The sequence below is a fragment of the Peromyscus leucopus genome, chromosome 1, assembly GCF_004664715.2.
Source record: "Peromyscus leucopus breed LL Stock chromosome 1, UCI_PerLeu_2.1, whole genome shotgun sequence".
In the NCBI taxonomy this organism is placed as follows: Eukaryota; Metazoa; Chordata; class Mammalia; order Rodentia; family Cricetidae; genus Peromyscus; species Peromyscus leucopus.
In genome coordinates, this window is record NC_051063.1 from 59,032,215 (window position 1) to 59,048,991 (window position 16,777).

The window sequence follows — 16,777 nt, forward strand, 5'->3', positions numbered from 1 at the left end:
CCTGAGCTGGAGTTCCACGCCGAATAAAAAATGAGCTGAGCATCTGTAGTCACCTGCCTCTGCTTCCTGACTGGGAGTGCAATGTGACCAGCCACCTTCTGCTGGTGCCACTGTGACTGCACCCTGATGGACTTTGTCCCTTACATCCTGAGCCAAAAGAAATCCTCTGGAAGTTGCTTGTGTAAGGTATTCTGTCACAGTAACAAGAAATCCAGCTGATGTGACCCTCATCCAGGGCACGGACTTCCTCCTACTAGACAGGCCCCACCTACTAAAGGTTTCACTGCCTCCTCAGAGCACCATCACTGTGGGGTCCAAACCTTTAATCCATGGGCCTTAGGGGACACAGAAGATCCAAAACCTAGAGCTGGGGAATGAAAAAAAGGAAGAAAAAGGAAAAGAAAGGACATGACTGCTCCTAGGTGTGGTGGAGGAGAAAGTTTATTGTACATACCTGGGAGAGCAGTCAGAGGCAGGGACATCTGGGAGAGTCCAGAGTGGACATGCCAGGCTGAGCTGGGCCATGTGGGGAGGTGGCCAGGGGCTGGGGGAGTGGAGTAAAGAGAGGAGACCAGGTGCAGCAGCCAGGAGGCCAAAGATACAAAAGGGGCAGATAACCAGAATGTCTGGAGTATATAGGGAAGAGCCTCTGGGGGAAGTGAAGCCCGGCCCCTGGCTGGAGAGTTTAGGATAGAGGGTGGGGTGTGCCAGCCATAACCTGTAACAGGTAAGGACTGAGGGATGCTGGGAGAACCTGGAGGCTGGGTTCACTTTGATAGGTTAAACAGGCTCCTTAGCCATTTGTCCTGGGTTTGAAACTTAACAGCTGTTTGTGTTTTACACTACTAACCAGGGGAACATTTGCTTCTCCAAAAAGAATCCCTTCACCCACAAGCCAACTGGTCAGACACACCTGCTCTGCAGGCTGTGGCCTGGATCCCAGGGTTTGGCTGCAGGCTTTGACTTTACAACACTAGGTGGGGCAAGTTTTCAGCTACCTAACTTCTCTGCCCAGAAACATCCAGGTGAATGAGACATGATGCTTCCCTACGGGTTTGCTTACACTTGCTTGCACAGTCCTCTCAAACACATTACACCTCCTCCATCCAAGAGTGACTCCAGCCAGGCTTCACACCGGCTTTGATGCACCAGCAGGCAGATTCCTTGCCAAGGACATCTGGGAACTTCTTAGACAGCCTCTTTATAAAAGGTGTGTGTGTGTGTGTGTGTGTGTGTGTGTGTGTGTGTGTGTGTGTTTTATGTGATGCACACTGTTTTCATAGAACTGTGTGTGTGTTATGCACATGCATGCCTGTGTGTGTTTGTTTATTTATTTATTTATTTATTTGTTTGTTTGTTTTTCAAGACAGGGTTTCTCTGTAGCTTTGTGCTTTTCCTGGATCTCACTCTGTAGACTCGGCTGGCCTCGAACCCACAAAGATACACTTGCCTCTGCCTCCCAAGTGTTGGGATTAAAGGTATATGCCACCAGTGCCTGGTGCATGCCTGTGTTTTCATAGAACTGAATCTCCAGTCCTAATCTTGCCAAAAACTGGTTCCCACCCTAATATCCTTGGTCCTGTACCATCCCACTCCATAAAGCCCCTCAACACCATAAACTCGGGTGTGACCAATAGTCAGTGCACACACCTACAGCCCCAACACTGGAACGGCCGAGAAAAGAGGACTGATGAAGCCAGCCTGGGGTATGTAGCAAGACCCCATGTCAGCCAAACCCCAAACAACAGCATGCTCATTGCAGATAGCAAGACAACCCTGTCCTTCTGGAAAGCATGCTTTTAGGGGCTCTGGGTCATGAAACAGGAAGAGGAGCCATTGTCTAACACCTGCCCTGGAAGACATGTGCGATGGTCACAGTGGCCAAGGGACAGTTTGGAAGGGCAGCCAGGGGTGAGGTGGGCTGGAGCCTCTGGCACAATCTGCCCATGTGGACTGGCAGAGGGGCAGTGCTTCAGCTCAGAGCTGGTGGGGAGTGAGTCCAGTGGACTAGCATCTCTTTGCTGTCTGGTCCCCAGCCTCAAACACAGAATGTATTCTGATGAGACCAGGATCCCCAGGAGATGGAGGGAAAGCCCCCACAGTGCCCAGGAATCTCTCTGCTATGTCTCCTGAGTCCTGAGCCCTTTGTGCACTAGGGTGGCATCTTGCTGGTGGCCTCAGCACAGTGTGATGTATTATTCTGTATGTGTTCTGTTGTGTAGTGTATGTATGTGCATGGTCATGTAGGTGTGCGTGTGCTGCACATTGGTGTGGAGGTTGGAGGAGACAACAGAATCCGTTCTCTCCTTCTACCTTATGTGGGTTCCAGGAATTGAACCCAGGTCTTCAGGCTTGTACAGTTAGTCCTACTGAGTCATCTCACTGGCCTACCCACTTTGGTTTTGTTTTAGGGGCTTTTTTGAGATGTGTTTTTGTTATGTAGCTTTGGCTGGCTTCCAACTCATAGGGATCTGCCTACCTCTGCACCCCAAGTCCTGGGATTAAAGGTGGGTGCCCACAAGCCTGATTTTTCTGCTTCTGTCCTCTCACCAATCTTTTGAGACAGGCTCTCACTATGTAGAAGGCCTTGGCTGACTTTGGAGCTTACTATGTAGACCAGATTGGCCTTGAACTCAGAGATTGATCTGTCTCTGTCTTTCGAGTATTGGCTGAATGAACCCACACCCAGCTCTCCGCTTTTTTTTTTTTTTTTTTTTTTTTTTGTATACAAGGTCCCTCACTGAATCTGGAGCACACAAGTTCAGCTAGATAGGCTGTGAACCTTAGGGGTCCTCCTTTGTCTGCACCCCAAGCTGTAGGTAGACTTTTCTTTCCCACCCGCCAGTTCCCAAGTAACCAACGAAATATTCAATATTATAAACACTTGGCTGATAGCTCGGGCTTATTACTAACTAGCGCTTACAATTTAAATTAACCCATAATTCTTGTCTACGTTCTACCACATGGCTCATGGCCTGTTACCTCATTTTGTACACATCCTGCTTCCTCTGCATCTGGCTCAAGACTCCTCAGACTCCATCTTTCTCTCTCCCAGCATTCTGTCCAGAAATCCTACCTAGCTATTGGCCAATCAGCTTTTTATTAACAATGAGAACAACACATTTTCACAGTATACAAAACGATTATTCCACAATGAGGTACTGATGTGCTATCATGCCAAGCGTTTTAAAAAATTTTACATATGTACATTGGTATTTTACCTGCATGTATGTGTAAGAGTGTCAGATCTCCTGGAACTAGAGTTTACAGATAGTTCTAAGCTGGCATGTGGTTTCTGGGAATTGAACCTGGGTCCTCTGGAAGAGCAGCCAGTGCTCTTCACCACTGAACCATCTCTCCAGCCCCCATGCCAACCTTAAAAAAATTATATCATTTTATCTATCTGTCTTTTTATCTATCTATCTATCTATCTATCTATCTATCTATCTATCTATCTGTCATCTATCTATGTGGTGTGTGTGTGTGTGTGTGTGTGTGTGTGTGTGTGTGTGTGTGTTAGGCACATATGTGATAGGGCATGCTTGTAGAGGTAGAAAACAACTTGGGGAAATCAGTTCTCTCCCTCTACTCTGTGGGTCCTGGGGTAGAACTCAGGTTGCTGGGGCAGCACCTGGCTTTTTATGTCGATGCTGGGGATTCAAACAGACCCTTATGGTTGTGTGACAGGCAGGGAGCTGACTGAGCCATCTCCCTAGCCCCACGCTCCTGAGGCAATGCAGGAAGATGCTGCCAGCTGTTAGCATTCACCAGCAGCTTGGTGAGTGGTCCCATGTCTGTGTTCTTGAACCTCCAGGCCCCCAGTGGAGAATTGCTTCCCTGCAGCTGTCACCTGATGGAAGAGGAGGAAGGTGACACACAGCTAGGCCTCAGGCAGCTGGGCCTCTGCACCATCTCCCGTCTCTGCATTTGGAGCTGCTGGGCGGCAAGGGACAGGTGCTATTGTGCCAGATGTGGGTCAAAGGGCGCTGCACCTTCCAAACGTACATCTGTTATCTTGGGGAGCTGCTGCAGGTCTGGGGTGTGGACACACTGGAGGAAGAGGTGCAGCACCTGCTGTTGTGAGCTCAGTCCCCAGAGCCACATGCAAGGAAGAGTTGAGGTCCTGTGGCATCTGGGACAGACCCCTTGTCAGCCCTGTGGCCACCACGAACCTCGCTACTGTCACAGTACAGCCCACACAGGGAGGGCTTTGCAAGCCAGGCCCACAGGTGGGTGCCTAGAGACCCAGGCTAGAGTCTCTCCCACAGCTCTGGAGCACTCAGGCTAGAGTCTCTCCCACAGCTCTGGAGCACTGGCCTTGTCTGACACAACCTTCCTGAGGGTGACCTGGGACCTCACACACAGCCCCTGTGAGACAGCCACACTTGAGAGGTGTTCAAACTGTTCATGAGGGCCACATCTGGCTCACCGGTAGAATGAAACTGGGGATTTTTTAATTCAATTAATTATTTTTGAGACAGGGTGCTATGTAGGCCAGGCTGGTCTGGAACACACAGCCCCATCTGCATCTGCCTCCTGAGGACTGGTATTGAAGGCATATACCACTATGCCTGGCTCTATTTATTTTTGAGACAGGGTCTCCCATAGCCATGATTGGCCTCAAATTTCCCATGGAGCCAAAGCTGGCCTTGAACTTCAGATCTTTTTGCTTCCACCTTCTAAGTACTGGGATTACAGGCTTGTTTTTAAAATTATATTTACTGGGACTGGAGAGGTAGCTTAGCAGTTAAGAATGTTTACTGCTCTCCAGGTGGTAGGGGAGGCAGAGGCAGGCAGATCCCTGTGAGTTCAAGGCCAGCCTGGTCTACAGAATGAGTTGCAGGATAGCCAGGGCTACATAGAGAAATCCTGTCTCGAAAAGTGTTTATTGCTCTTGTGGAGGACCAGGGGTTGGTTTCCAGCACCCACAGGACCACTCCCGACTCCTGTGACTCCAGGTCCAAGGACCCAGTGGCCTCCTTGATCTCCTTCACACAGGTGGTACACATAAATAAATAACTAAAACCTTTCTATTACAGTTAAGTTTGTTTGGAGGTCAGAGGACAATCTGCCAGGGTCAGAGTCTGGGAGACTGGACTCAGGTTAGCAGGCTCGTCGGCAAGCCGCTATCTGCTGAGCCATCCCACCAGTCTGCAAGAGGTTGTCTTCAAAAACGGACAAAACAAGCTGGTGAGACGGGGCCTTGTCATGTGAACTCAGACACCTCTGCTCAATCTTGGACAAGTCACACTAGTAATAAAATTTAAAACCAAAAACAAACAACCCATCAACCAAACAGTGCTGGGCTGTAGCTCAGTGGCAGAGTGCTCGCCTAGTACACATGAAGCTCTGGGTTCTGCCCCCAGCACTGTAAGAATGGTGTGCGTTCTTACACACGCTCACACCAGTGATCCCAGCGGAGGCAGACATGAGGATTAGATATTCCAGATCATTCTCTGCTACATATTGAGTCTGAGGCCAGCCTGACATACATACCTAGCATCTTAAAAACTTTAAAACAAAACAATGAGCCAGGCGGTGGTGGTGGTAGTGGCGGCGGCGGCGGCGGCGGCGGCGGCGGCGGCGGCGGCGGCGCAGCGCAGCAGCAGCAGCAGCAGCAGCAGCAGCAGCGGCGCACACCTTTAATCCCAGCACTCGGGAGGCAGAACCAGGCAGATCTCTGTGAGTTCGAGGCCAGCCTAGTCTACAGAGTGAGTTCCAGGACAGCCAAGGCTACACAGAAAAGCCCTGTCTCAAAAAAAAAAAAAAAACAAAACAACCCCCCCAAACAAAACAAACAAAAGAAGAAAAAGTATAGATATGTACAAGTCAAAGTCAAAGAATTGTAGACCAGTGGTTCTCACTCTGTGGGTCATGACCCCTTTGGGGGTCAAATGACTCTTTCACAGGGGTCACACATCAGATATCCTGCATATCAGACACTTTACATTATGATTCACAACAGTAGTAAAATTACAGTTATGAAGTAGCAATGAAATAGTTTTATGGTCGGGGGTCAGCACATGAGGAACTGTATTAAAGGGTCGTAACAGTAGGAAGTCTGAGAACCATGATACAGGCTGGTGGGGCTCTGAGATAGTGCTGACCTAGCAGGAGGGCGAAGAGAGATGGCTTCCTGGGTCCAGCATGAGCTTTGAATGGCAAGAGAAACATGTTAGACATTGGCTGGGGCCCGGGGCCAGCGAGAGAGCTCAGTGGTTAAGAGTACATATTGTTCTTGCAGAGGACCTGAGCTCCATTCCCAGCACTCATATCTGACAAACACACAAACTGCCTGTAACTCAGACTCTAGGTGATCTGAAGCCACTTGCCCCCCACCCCCATATCCAGACATACATAAATTAATAGTGATAAAAGAAGTTGGGTTGGGGACGGCTCAGTGTGTAAAGCACTTGCTGTATAAGCCTGGAGACTTGAGTTCAGATCCATGTGTAAGCCATGTCTGTAATCCCAGTCCATCTACAGAGAGCCGGAGACAGGAGAGTCTCCATGAGTTCCATAGCCAGCTGGCCTGCCTTACGTGATAGTGAAGAAACTGTCTTGAATGAGGTACAGGTAGGTCTAATTCCTGAGAGTTGTTCTCTTGCCATGTCCCCCCCCCCCCCCACGAGAGAGTGAGAGAGAGGGAAGGAGGTAGGTTTCGATAGAAGTTGCAGGTTGCTGCCATGGCTTCCTGGAGGGAACGCACTCTACACCCAGGGCCTGTCCACCACCTTCCTACCAAGGCCGGCTTCAGCAGCCAGTCTGGGGCTCCTGTAGACCTGCTCTCTGCAGTTCCCTCTCCCCTTTCAAGCTTCGGGCGGGCGGAGCTGGTCAGTGGGGTGCCGCCCCCTGCCCCACACAGAAGGAGCTGCAGGGCAACTGCTTTCCACGCCAATCCAAATGCCCCACCCTGGAAGTGGTGGCACACATGCAATCCCAGCACTGAGAAGGCTGAGACAGAGGAGTGCTTCAAAGTCAGGGGCAGCCTGGGCTACGTAGAGTGATACTGTGTGTCTCAAAAACTGAACATCTGAGGGTGATTCCTTAGGGTGGCTGGGAAAAATGAAGAAAATCGGTGACTGGATACAGGCTGTTGCCCTGGGAGACTGGCAGTTCCTGTGGATGGCCCACGGCTCCTCCTGACTCCAGGCTTCTGGCTGTGACCTTCCTGGTCCTCCTTCCCAAGGTGGGCCTGACTCACAAGGTCACAGCCTTGGTTGGAGCTCCCTTCTGCCTGCCCTATCCTTATTATCCCTGTCTCCAGAAAGCACTGTGGCCTCCTCTACCCAGTGCTGTGACCTCTGCCTGAAGGACAATGGAGACAAAGGACAGCAGCTGACACTCAGCACACATCACCCAGCCAGTCGCAGCTTCCTTCCTTCCCAGACAGGGTCATGTAGCTCAGGCTGGCCCAGGACTTATTATGCAGCTGAGGATGACCTTGAATTTGCGATCCTCCTGCCTCAGCCTCTTAGAGCTGGGGATGAAACCCAGGGCTTCCTGCATGCTAGGGAAGGCTCTGCCACCTGAGCCACATGCCCAATCCCAGCAGCTGTTCTGGGAACCCACTCCTGGCCTTGCCCCCCTCTGCCCCAGCTATCAGTCCTTCTTATGCTAAGAATACCATTCCTGTCTGTCCAGGCAGCCGGTTTGGCCAGGGTTTGAGTGGGGTCTGACCAGTCATTTTCTCCAGGCTTGCTGCTCTGGCTCTGGGCATGGCTGTTCAGATGTGGGGGATGTGAACCAATAATCAGGCATGAACCAGCTCAGTCTCCTACAAAATACTTTATTTGTTTTTATTATCAGAGAGGGTCTTGCTGTGTAGCCCAGCCTGGCCTGGAACTTGTGATCCCCCTGCCTCAGCGTCCTGAGTGCAGACCTGAGTTTATGTTATGCTTCTTAGCGATCTGCTCTGTGGTCACAGCAAACGAGGTGCGATCTCAATGGTGTTAATCCGGAGGACGGTCTGTGGGTTCACGATGACTGAAAGAGAGAGAGAACCTTGTCACGGGCCGGGCCTCATCTCCTTCCTCGACAGCTGGGCTCCAGCTGTCCCCAGCAGTGCATTCTGCCCGGCCCCTGGCCATGTCCCTTGCCCCACTCTATTTGATGTGTACTGACCACCTCACTCCTGTCCTGGGCCCCGCCTACCACTGCAGAGGCTGGAACCGCAGCAGGCCACGGGCAAGGGTCTGCTCCTATGGCCACACTGGCCTTAAGGCCTCGAGGGCAGGATGGGCCTACTCACTTTGGGAGACAGGGATGGGCGAGGCTCCCTCTTAACACAGACCACGGTGCTCCTGACTAGGGTGGGTATGAGACTATATTCCGCTGCCTAGCACTGCTTTGCAACGGCCACTGTTACTATTTGGGGGGGATGCAGGGAGGGAGTTGATAAAAAGATTCTTTTAATTGTGTTTATGGGGCCCCTCTGCCTTGTAGGGAATGGTGTTCCGTGGCTCTCTATCTGTTCATGGACAACTGGCTGCTTTGAGGACAGTGTCAAATGTCCACATCAGAACAAAGCAGGTAACCGAGTGGGTCACACCTATTAGGGCCTAACAATTGGGCGTTCCCTCAGCAATGAGGGGTAGTGACATCTGCTCTTCCCCCTTAGGAACCCCCTCACTCCAGACAAGAGGGAATGACTCGAGGGGCAGGGGCACTGGTGTGCCCTCCTGCCCTCCACGGCCCGTGGCCTCGGCACCACACACCCGCTTTCTGGCACTGCCTCCCCATGACTTCCACCACCATGGCTAAGCCAACCACCATCTTGCCCCCGTCCCAAGGGAACGCAGTGCCCTGTGAAGTCACCCTGACTCCACCCTGCCCTCACTCAGGTCAGCAGCCGCATGGCACCACTCCTCCCTAGGACTGTTACTCCCGGGGGCGGTGGGAGGGAGGCTGACTAGAAGAGAACAATCCCCCTGTGGGAGAGCCTGTCTTTGCTTCTGCCCGTCATCTGGTCACCTGCGCAGCTCCTGCCAAAGCAGCCCTGGGGCAGCTCTCAGCTGGTGCCGAGGGCCCAGCCTGCAGCCTTCCCCATTGGTCCGAGGCACTGTGGTCTCAACCCTGAACGCTCCTGAGCTGCCCTCGGCCTCTCCTCGCACTGGCCCCGGGGCTTCTTCAGCATCCCCTGCTTCCCACCTTCAGATGAACCTAGTCCTGTCATAGGCGGCCTCAACTCCTTAAAACTCAGTCAGCTGGCCACGGCCCTGACCACTCAGGACGTCTGTACTTGGCATCTGCACCACACCGCCGGGGCCCATTCCTAACGGGCCGATGCGGCAGCGCCGAGAAGGGAGAATGCAGACTGCCTGTGACCCAAAGCACGTCAAGGAGCACAAGCAGCTCCTCCACTCCCTGCAGAGGTCACGGACCTGGTCCTGAGCGTCTAATCACGTCTCCCTTTGAATGATCTATGAGGTCACACGTACCACACATGCCAGGAGCTTTCCATCCTATCACCTCCTAAGCCCAACCTGTGCCGTGGAGGGCGAACTATATCCCTCTCATGTGGGAGTTGCTTTTGGTTTTCCACGACAACCCAAGGTATCACTGCTGTCCTCGTGTTTCAAGTCAGATGCCATGCTGGTCGACAGCTGCCGTGTGGTCTGCGTGTCACACTGGGGCCATGTGAGTAGTTCTGGGGCCCTCACCCCACACAACACTGGCGTGACTATTAGGGCTGACATCACCCTGGTCTTGCCCAGCTACTTGGCAGGGAACCTGGGTCACAGCCACCATGTGCTGGGAACACGGGCCTCAAAACACTGTTTTGCACTTACTTTTTTTCTTCCTGAAGTTTTTCCTTTTCCTAAATTTCATGTTGATTTTGGGCCATGATTCTGTCTTTTCAATGACTGTGGCTTCAACTTGCACGAGATCCTTTCTAGAAAAAATGAAGAGAAACAACAATGTGAAGGTGCACCGAATACGCACCTCCTTGATTGCTTTTAGCTTTGCTCACACCTTGGGGAAGCTTCCCCAGAGGAGAGTTCCTGGCTCTGCAATGGGGTCTCACGCAGCCCAGACTGACCTAGAACTCCCCTTACATCCAAGGAGTGACTCGGACCTGATCCTCCTGCCTCTGCTTCCTGTGCAGGAAGCAATAGACATATGCCCACATCTGGTTTATAAACTGTAAACATTTTGAAAACAGTAAGAAAGCATAATGAAGAGCATGGCCTTCCAGTTCTTGGGAGGCAGAGGCAGGAGGATGGCCACAAATTCAAAGCCAGTCTAGTATATACTGTGAGCTCCAGTCTAACCAGGCTACACAGTTAAACTCTGTCTCAAAAAGACAACAAAGAAAACTTTATTTTTTCTTAATTTTGTTTGTGGTGCTGAGATATAAACCCAGGGCCTCAAGCTTAACAGTATGCACCCTATTCCTGAGCCGAACCACCAGCCCTTAAGATGATCTAAAAGGCGACACTGGCTGCCGGCTATGGTGTTGCACGCCTTTGATCCCAACACCCAGTAGGCAGAGGCAGTCAGATCTCTGTGAGTTCAAGGCAAGCCTGGTCTACCTAGTGAATTTCAGGACAGTCATGGCTGTTACACAAGAGAGACCCTGTCTCAGAAAACCAAAATAAAATAACAGAGAGAGAGGCTGCACTGTAGCGGATCAGTGACCGACCAGTCACCTGGCTGGATGTCCCCTGGGGCAGCAAACACCCTCCAGAATGGTATAGGAGGGTGCTGCATCTAGCTCTCACAGTGATGTGCGATAATCCCCACTGGGCCCAACCACAGAGTGTCCCATCTGTGAATCAACCCCGGGCCCTGGACCAAGCCCTGTGTTCAGCAGCTCATTACCCGAGGAGCGGCTTGCCGAGGAGTGTGAAGTTGTCTGCCCCAACCAGCAGGACCTGAGAGGATAAAATGTAGCGTATTTAATCCCTGGCTCCTCACCAAGGTCACAGAAACCACTGGGAGCAGGGAGTGGGTGGTGCCCACATGTTGAAACTAGACAGGAAACTGAAAATAGAGAGGCCCAGGGCCCACAGTGGAGGGAGATAAATGACCTCTGCAAGCTGTTCTGTGACTCCCTCCACCTGCTGGAGAGGTAGATGCTGGAGGATCAGGAGTAGTCTTGTCTACACAGCAAGTCTGAGGCTAGCTTGAGAGACAAGAGACTTTGTCACAGATAAAAATAACATTATCGGACTGAGCTGCCCTGGCTGCCATGACTGCTGCCCGCCCAGCAGCATCCTGTGGAACTTCCCAGCCTCCCTGCAACAGCAGGGGCTACAAATCTCGCTCTGAGCTCGAATGGCGGTTTTATATGGGTGACTGAAAATGCTATGGAGGCACAGCTCGGTCTCCTTGCCCTCCACCAGCCCTGGTTTTCCTTTTGCTCTGCCCCCACACCGATCCTACTCCCCATCCACTGTGGCTGGGACTCTTGTGTTCCAGCACAGCTGAGAAAACCCTCCCAGTGATGCCCGTTTGGTGCCCGAGTCCCCGAGTCCACAGAACAGCCTGCACCTCACCTTCTCCAGCCGAATCCTCTCCCCACACTGGATGTCCAACTCATTTTCGATTAGAATCAGGTCCTCGGAGGTCACCTTCCATTGGTGGCTGGCAAAGTGCACAACAGCGAAGAGCCGGCCATACTGGCCCGTGGCGATCAGCTCGTTCACCTTCCTTACAACCTCTGCAGGACAGCAGGTGGCAATCATCCACTGGACAGCCGGCCGGCCATCTACTTGTGAGGGGTGCTCCCTGCAGTTGTCCAGCCCTGCCCCCCCACCCAGTGGGCAGGTTCAGGGTTGGGCTGGCACTCTCAGGAGTGCTGGCAGGGAGTGTCACTTCGGCAGTTCTGGGGCGGGACCCTCACTTTGCTTTGCTTTTTAAAAAAATCAAAAGCCAGTGGACAAGCTGAGCATGAACGGCACACGCCTATAATCCCATTGTTTGGGAGCTTGGGGCAGGAGGACTGCAGTGAGTTTGAGTCTAGCCTGGGCTACACCCCAGGGTGAGGTGTAAGCAGTCTAAGAAGTAAAAGGACAGTCCTTCTGCAGCCTGAGGAGCCAGAATTCTATCTCTCTGAGCTGGCAGGGCCCTCCTGCCCTCCCCCACCTCCTTCTCTGCCCCCATTGTCACATGCTGGCTCAAGTCATAGTCCCCTAGCCCTCAACTTTGCCCTGAATGGTACCCAGTGAGCACCCAGCCCCACCCGTAGGCCGAGGGCTGGACACACAGGATGGACATGACAATTCCTGCTCTGGAGACAGACCGAGACCAGAAGTAGCTCCTGGCATCCCTGGTGAAGGCTCAATGAGGAAAAGCCTTCAGTATCCGTGGGCTCAACATCCACAGAACTGGCCAAGCACAGACAGATGGAAAATACTCAGAAAACCACAACAAAAATAAAAAACAAAACTGGTGCATGCACCAAACATATGCAGAACTCTCCTGGTGGTGGTGCCCTCAACAGTGCAGTGGCGGTGAGCAGAGTGCAGCGGAGTGAGCAGAGTGCAGTGGGAGTGAGCGCAGTGCAGTCGGAGGTGAGCGCAGTGCAGCGGGGTGAGTGCAGTGCAGTGGGGTGAGCGCAGTGCAGCGGGGTGAGCAGAGCAGCGGGATGAGCAGAATGCAGTGGGGGTGAGCAGAGTGCAGCGGGGTGAGCAGAGTGCAGCGGGGTGAGCGCAGTACAGAAGGGGCTCCAGAGGACAGGCAGGGACTGCACAGGCTGCACACGAACACTTTGCTGTTCCACATCAGGGCACAACATTCACGGATTCTGATATCTGTGGGAAGTCCTCCCACCGAACCCACAGACCCCTAGGCAGGACTGTATTTATTTGAATCTCTGTTAAATGCCAGAAGATGAGGTAGCCATGCCCATGGTTTGGATGCATTCCTTATGCTGACTGCCTCTAAGATAATAGCAGAGATCCAGGCTGCATCTCCTCCTTGACTGGTTTTTAACTTTTTCGCCTTTTATCTCAATAAAACAAATTTGTAAAGACGAAAAAGAAAAAGAAAAAGAAAAAGAAAAAGAAAAAGCCAGAAGATTGCCTGCAACAATGGGGATTTCCAAATCTGGGGACTCAGCAGGGGCTCTACAGACAGCTGACACAGCCGTGCTGCCTTTCCTGACATGTAGTCCAGGTGGACACGAACTTGGGATTGTGAGGGTTGGGATGCCAGGCGTGCACCACACATATCTGGAGATGGAGGTGGACCCACTCCCCACTCCCATCACTCGGCTGCCTTGGGGCAGGTGCTGGAGGGCTGTTTATCAGTGAAGGCACACCTTAATGTGGCTCACACGTGCTGTGGTTCAGAGCACTCAGAAACCTGTTATCCTGCTCCGTGGCAATGACCGCCTCCATGGCTCATGAGAATGGACACTAGGTGCTACCCATTCATTTCCCTTTTTGTTCTGGTTTTTGAGATAGAGTCTAGGTTGGCCTCAGACTCTCAGTAATCCTCCTGACTGGGCCTCCCAAGTGCTAGGGCTACAAAGGCTGCCCTGCGTGGCCCCTGCAAAGTCTTACCTGCATGGTGTCTGGTCTCTTCAACTGGGTCTGGCAGAACCACTTCTTGCCAGGGCGGTGAACTCAGGGAGGTCTTAGGAACGTATCTGCAAAAGCCATTTCATAAATTCACATCACATCCACATGAAAGGCAGCTTCAAGTGCCCAATAAACAGCTGTGTGGTGTCAAAGGGTGTGTGTACAAGTTGCTATGGAGGCTTATGAGATCCACAACACTAATGCTGGCTCTAGATCACTAACATAGGAATTCTAACCATTCTGTCCCCAAGGGAATGTGCAGACTTCAGACCTAAGATTTGCCTGTCCATGCCATTCACAAGCACATCTGTGCAATGAATGGACACTTTCCCAGCATACCAGTTCTCAAAGTCTCTAGGAACATAAATCCATAGTCTGTGGTCAGGTAGTGACCCTGGGGGACCAGGAGTAGCTAGAGGAGCTGTTCTCTAAGAGTCTGTTCTGAGTGCCATTAGGTTCAGTGACTGGGCAGGACAGATGGAGAACATGGAAAGAGGGAGCTGGGAAAAGTTTGGCAGGAGGGCTGGACCTGTCACAGGAGAATCGGAAGAACAGGCTGCTCAGTGAAATGCCACTTGGGGGTTCTTCATGTTTTCAGACTCTGTTTTGTAATTTGTCCTTCTGAGAATCAAAAAGGCTTCTGCTGCTGAGACTATCCACACAGCAGGCTTACTTATATAGTTTTGGGCCAAACCTGTATGCCAGATGCTATTCTGGGGGTATGCATATATGTAACTTATGCATACATGCATGCATTACTTCTGTTGGGGATAGAACTGCATGTGTGTGTGTGTGTGTGTGTGTGTGTGTGTGTGTGTGTGTATGCATTTGTGGTGAAGGTGGAACCCAAGGCCTCAAGTATGTTAGGCAAACATGCTATCACTGAGCTATAGCCCCCCCCTCCACAACCCCATTAAAATATAGATTTTCTGTTGTTGTTTGTTGTTTTGTTTTGTTTTAAAGACAGGGTCTCTCTATTATGTAGCTCTGGCTATTCTGGACCTTCCTATCTAGATCAGGCTGGCTTCAAACTCAGAGAGATCCATCTGTTTCTGTCTCCCAAGTGCTGGGATTAAAGTCATATATTACTAAGTCTGCCATCACACCCAACCTCAAATTTAGAGAAGTATTTTGTTTTGTTTTGTTTTTGTTTTTCATAGGGTTTCTCTGTGTAGCTCTGGCTATCCTAGAACTTGCTCTCTAGACCAGGCTGGCCTCTGCCTCCTGAGTGCTCAGAGTAAAGGTTTGTGCCACCACTGCCCAAGTTGAGAAGTTTTAACTTGGAAGTAACATTTTTACAGAGGAATGAAAAAAATCACCAAACCCACAAATTGGTATTATTACCCTTGTGGATATGAAGTGCTCTGTGAATTGAACCTTCGAGAAGCAGACTGGAGGGAAGCTGTAAGAACAAGAGAAACATGGTGGGTAGTTACTCTGAGGAAATGCACAGATCTGTTGTGAGTGTCTGGTCTGACCTACGGGATCACAGCCTGCCTTTGGAAAAGTCCAGGTGAGGACTGGCGATGGCTCGGAGGTAAAGTACCTGCTATATGAGTGTGAGAACCCAAGTTCAGATCAGCAGCACGAAAACAGGCTGATTCACCAGGCACAGCACCACCCACTGTTACCCCAGTACTGGGGAAGAGAGACAAAGGGATCTCAGGGGCTGGTTGACTAGCTAATCTAACCAAAATGGCCAGCTCCAGGTTTAGTAAGAAACCTTTAGAAATAAGGCGGGGAGGGGCTGGAGGTCAGTGCTTAAGAGCACTGGCTGCTCTTGTAGAGGGCGAAGTTTGTGGGAGGGGCAGGGTTGGGGTGGAGCAGATTCCAATTTGGTGCCTATAAGCAGAACTCTTTCCTAGCACCTACAAGACAGCTCACAACTGCCTGGAACTCCCAGTTCCGGGGGAATCTGTGATAAGTCAGCCTGACTCCATCTTAGGTGTGAAAGCCATCTTAGAGTAAAAACAAACTAGGTTCGTTCATGTTTATGATTAAATCTGTTTCTCAAGGGTCAAGTTTTGCCCTACTTGTGACTTAACTACAAATGGTTCTGTACTGCCTGTTCCAGGAAACAGCTATTTTCTGTTTCAAAAGGTTATTATGACCACCTGTTGTTAGACCACCTTGTTACCATGTCTTTGTTTCAGAAGGTTAATATGACCAACTTGTTATGCTTATGTTTTACTTCTGTAACCTATTTGCCTGCCAAATCCTCCATTTGGAAACTCCCTACTCCTAAACTATAAGAACTTATCTCACCCAAGTCCAATGCTGACCTTTTGAACTCTGCCTTAGGGGGAAGCAGCTGTGTACAAGAAAAACAAAACAAAAAAAAAAAAACTTGCATTAATTGATTTGTCCATGATGATTTGGGTTGGTGGTTTTTTCCTCAAACCTAAGAGATTAATATCTGATCCCTTCTTTGGACTCCAAAAGCACCCTCACTAAAATGCACATATAAGACATCTCTCATACACAAATAAACATCAAAATAAATTTTAAAAGAAAAAAGAAAGGAAGGAAGAAAGAAAGAAAAAGAAAAGGTAGAAGACAAATAGTGGTCACCTGACATTGTCATCCGGTCTCCACTCAGGCATTTGCACCCACTTGCACACTTGCACACTTGCACACACACACACACACACACCACATATTCAACCCAAAAAAGTTCGGCCGACAAAACTAAAGACACACTACTAAGTTACTAGTTATGTTTCAAGATGGTTCATCCCATGGTCTAAGATCCGAGGGTGGCTAGAAGACCGAGAACAAATGTCCACGTTCAGGCACTGAAACCCTATATAGAGGCTTCCGAACCGCTTCTAAGTCCCCTCTATATGACCCTGGGTGGCACTTTTCTGAGCCTGTTTGAGTATTTGTAATATAGGACCTACACGTACGTTTAAGAGCGCTTGTTATTATTAAACAACGAATTGAAGGAACCGCGTTCTCATCCCAGGTTCTCGTACTCCCAAATCCCGTGCAATATTCACGATGCAAGCAACCAACACATCAGGCACCAAGACGGACTCAGACAACGTGCGGCAAACAGCGGGCGCACGGCTTCTGTTTCCTCCCTCCCCAGGCCTCCCTGGTCTCACCAGCTCCGGGTCCGGAGGATGCCAGGATGCTGCGGCTACATACAGACGCCAGCCGCCTGAAAGCGGCTGGCAATGCCGAGGCAGCTATGGACGCCGCCATTTTTCCACAGTCCCACCCGGAAGTGGAAGCTGCGCAAAACC

General features: G+C 50.9%; 1 protein-coding gene across 1 annotated transcript; it reads right to left on the bottom strand.

Annotated features, from left to right (window-relative positions):
* Positions 1–7,764: 7,764 nt before the first annotated feature.
* Positions 7,765–16,774, bottom strand: Mrpl21 (mitochondrial ribosomal protein L21). The gene is made up of 7 exons (XM_028871512.2): positions 16,637–16,774; positions 14,874–14,931; positions 13,512–13,597; positions 11,502–11,665; positions 10,825–10,877; positions 9,792–9,895; positions 7,765–7,986 (listed from the first exon to the last, which is right to left on the bottom strand). Exons 1-7 carry the CDS (start codon positions 16,734–16,736, stop codon positions 7,922–7,924), a joined length of 630 nt encoding a protein of 209 aa, XP_028727345.1. The 5' UTR covers positions 16,737–16,774; the 3' UTR covers positions 7,765–7,921.
* Positions 16,775–16,777: the final 3 nt, after the last annotated feature.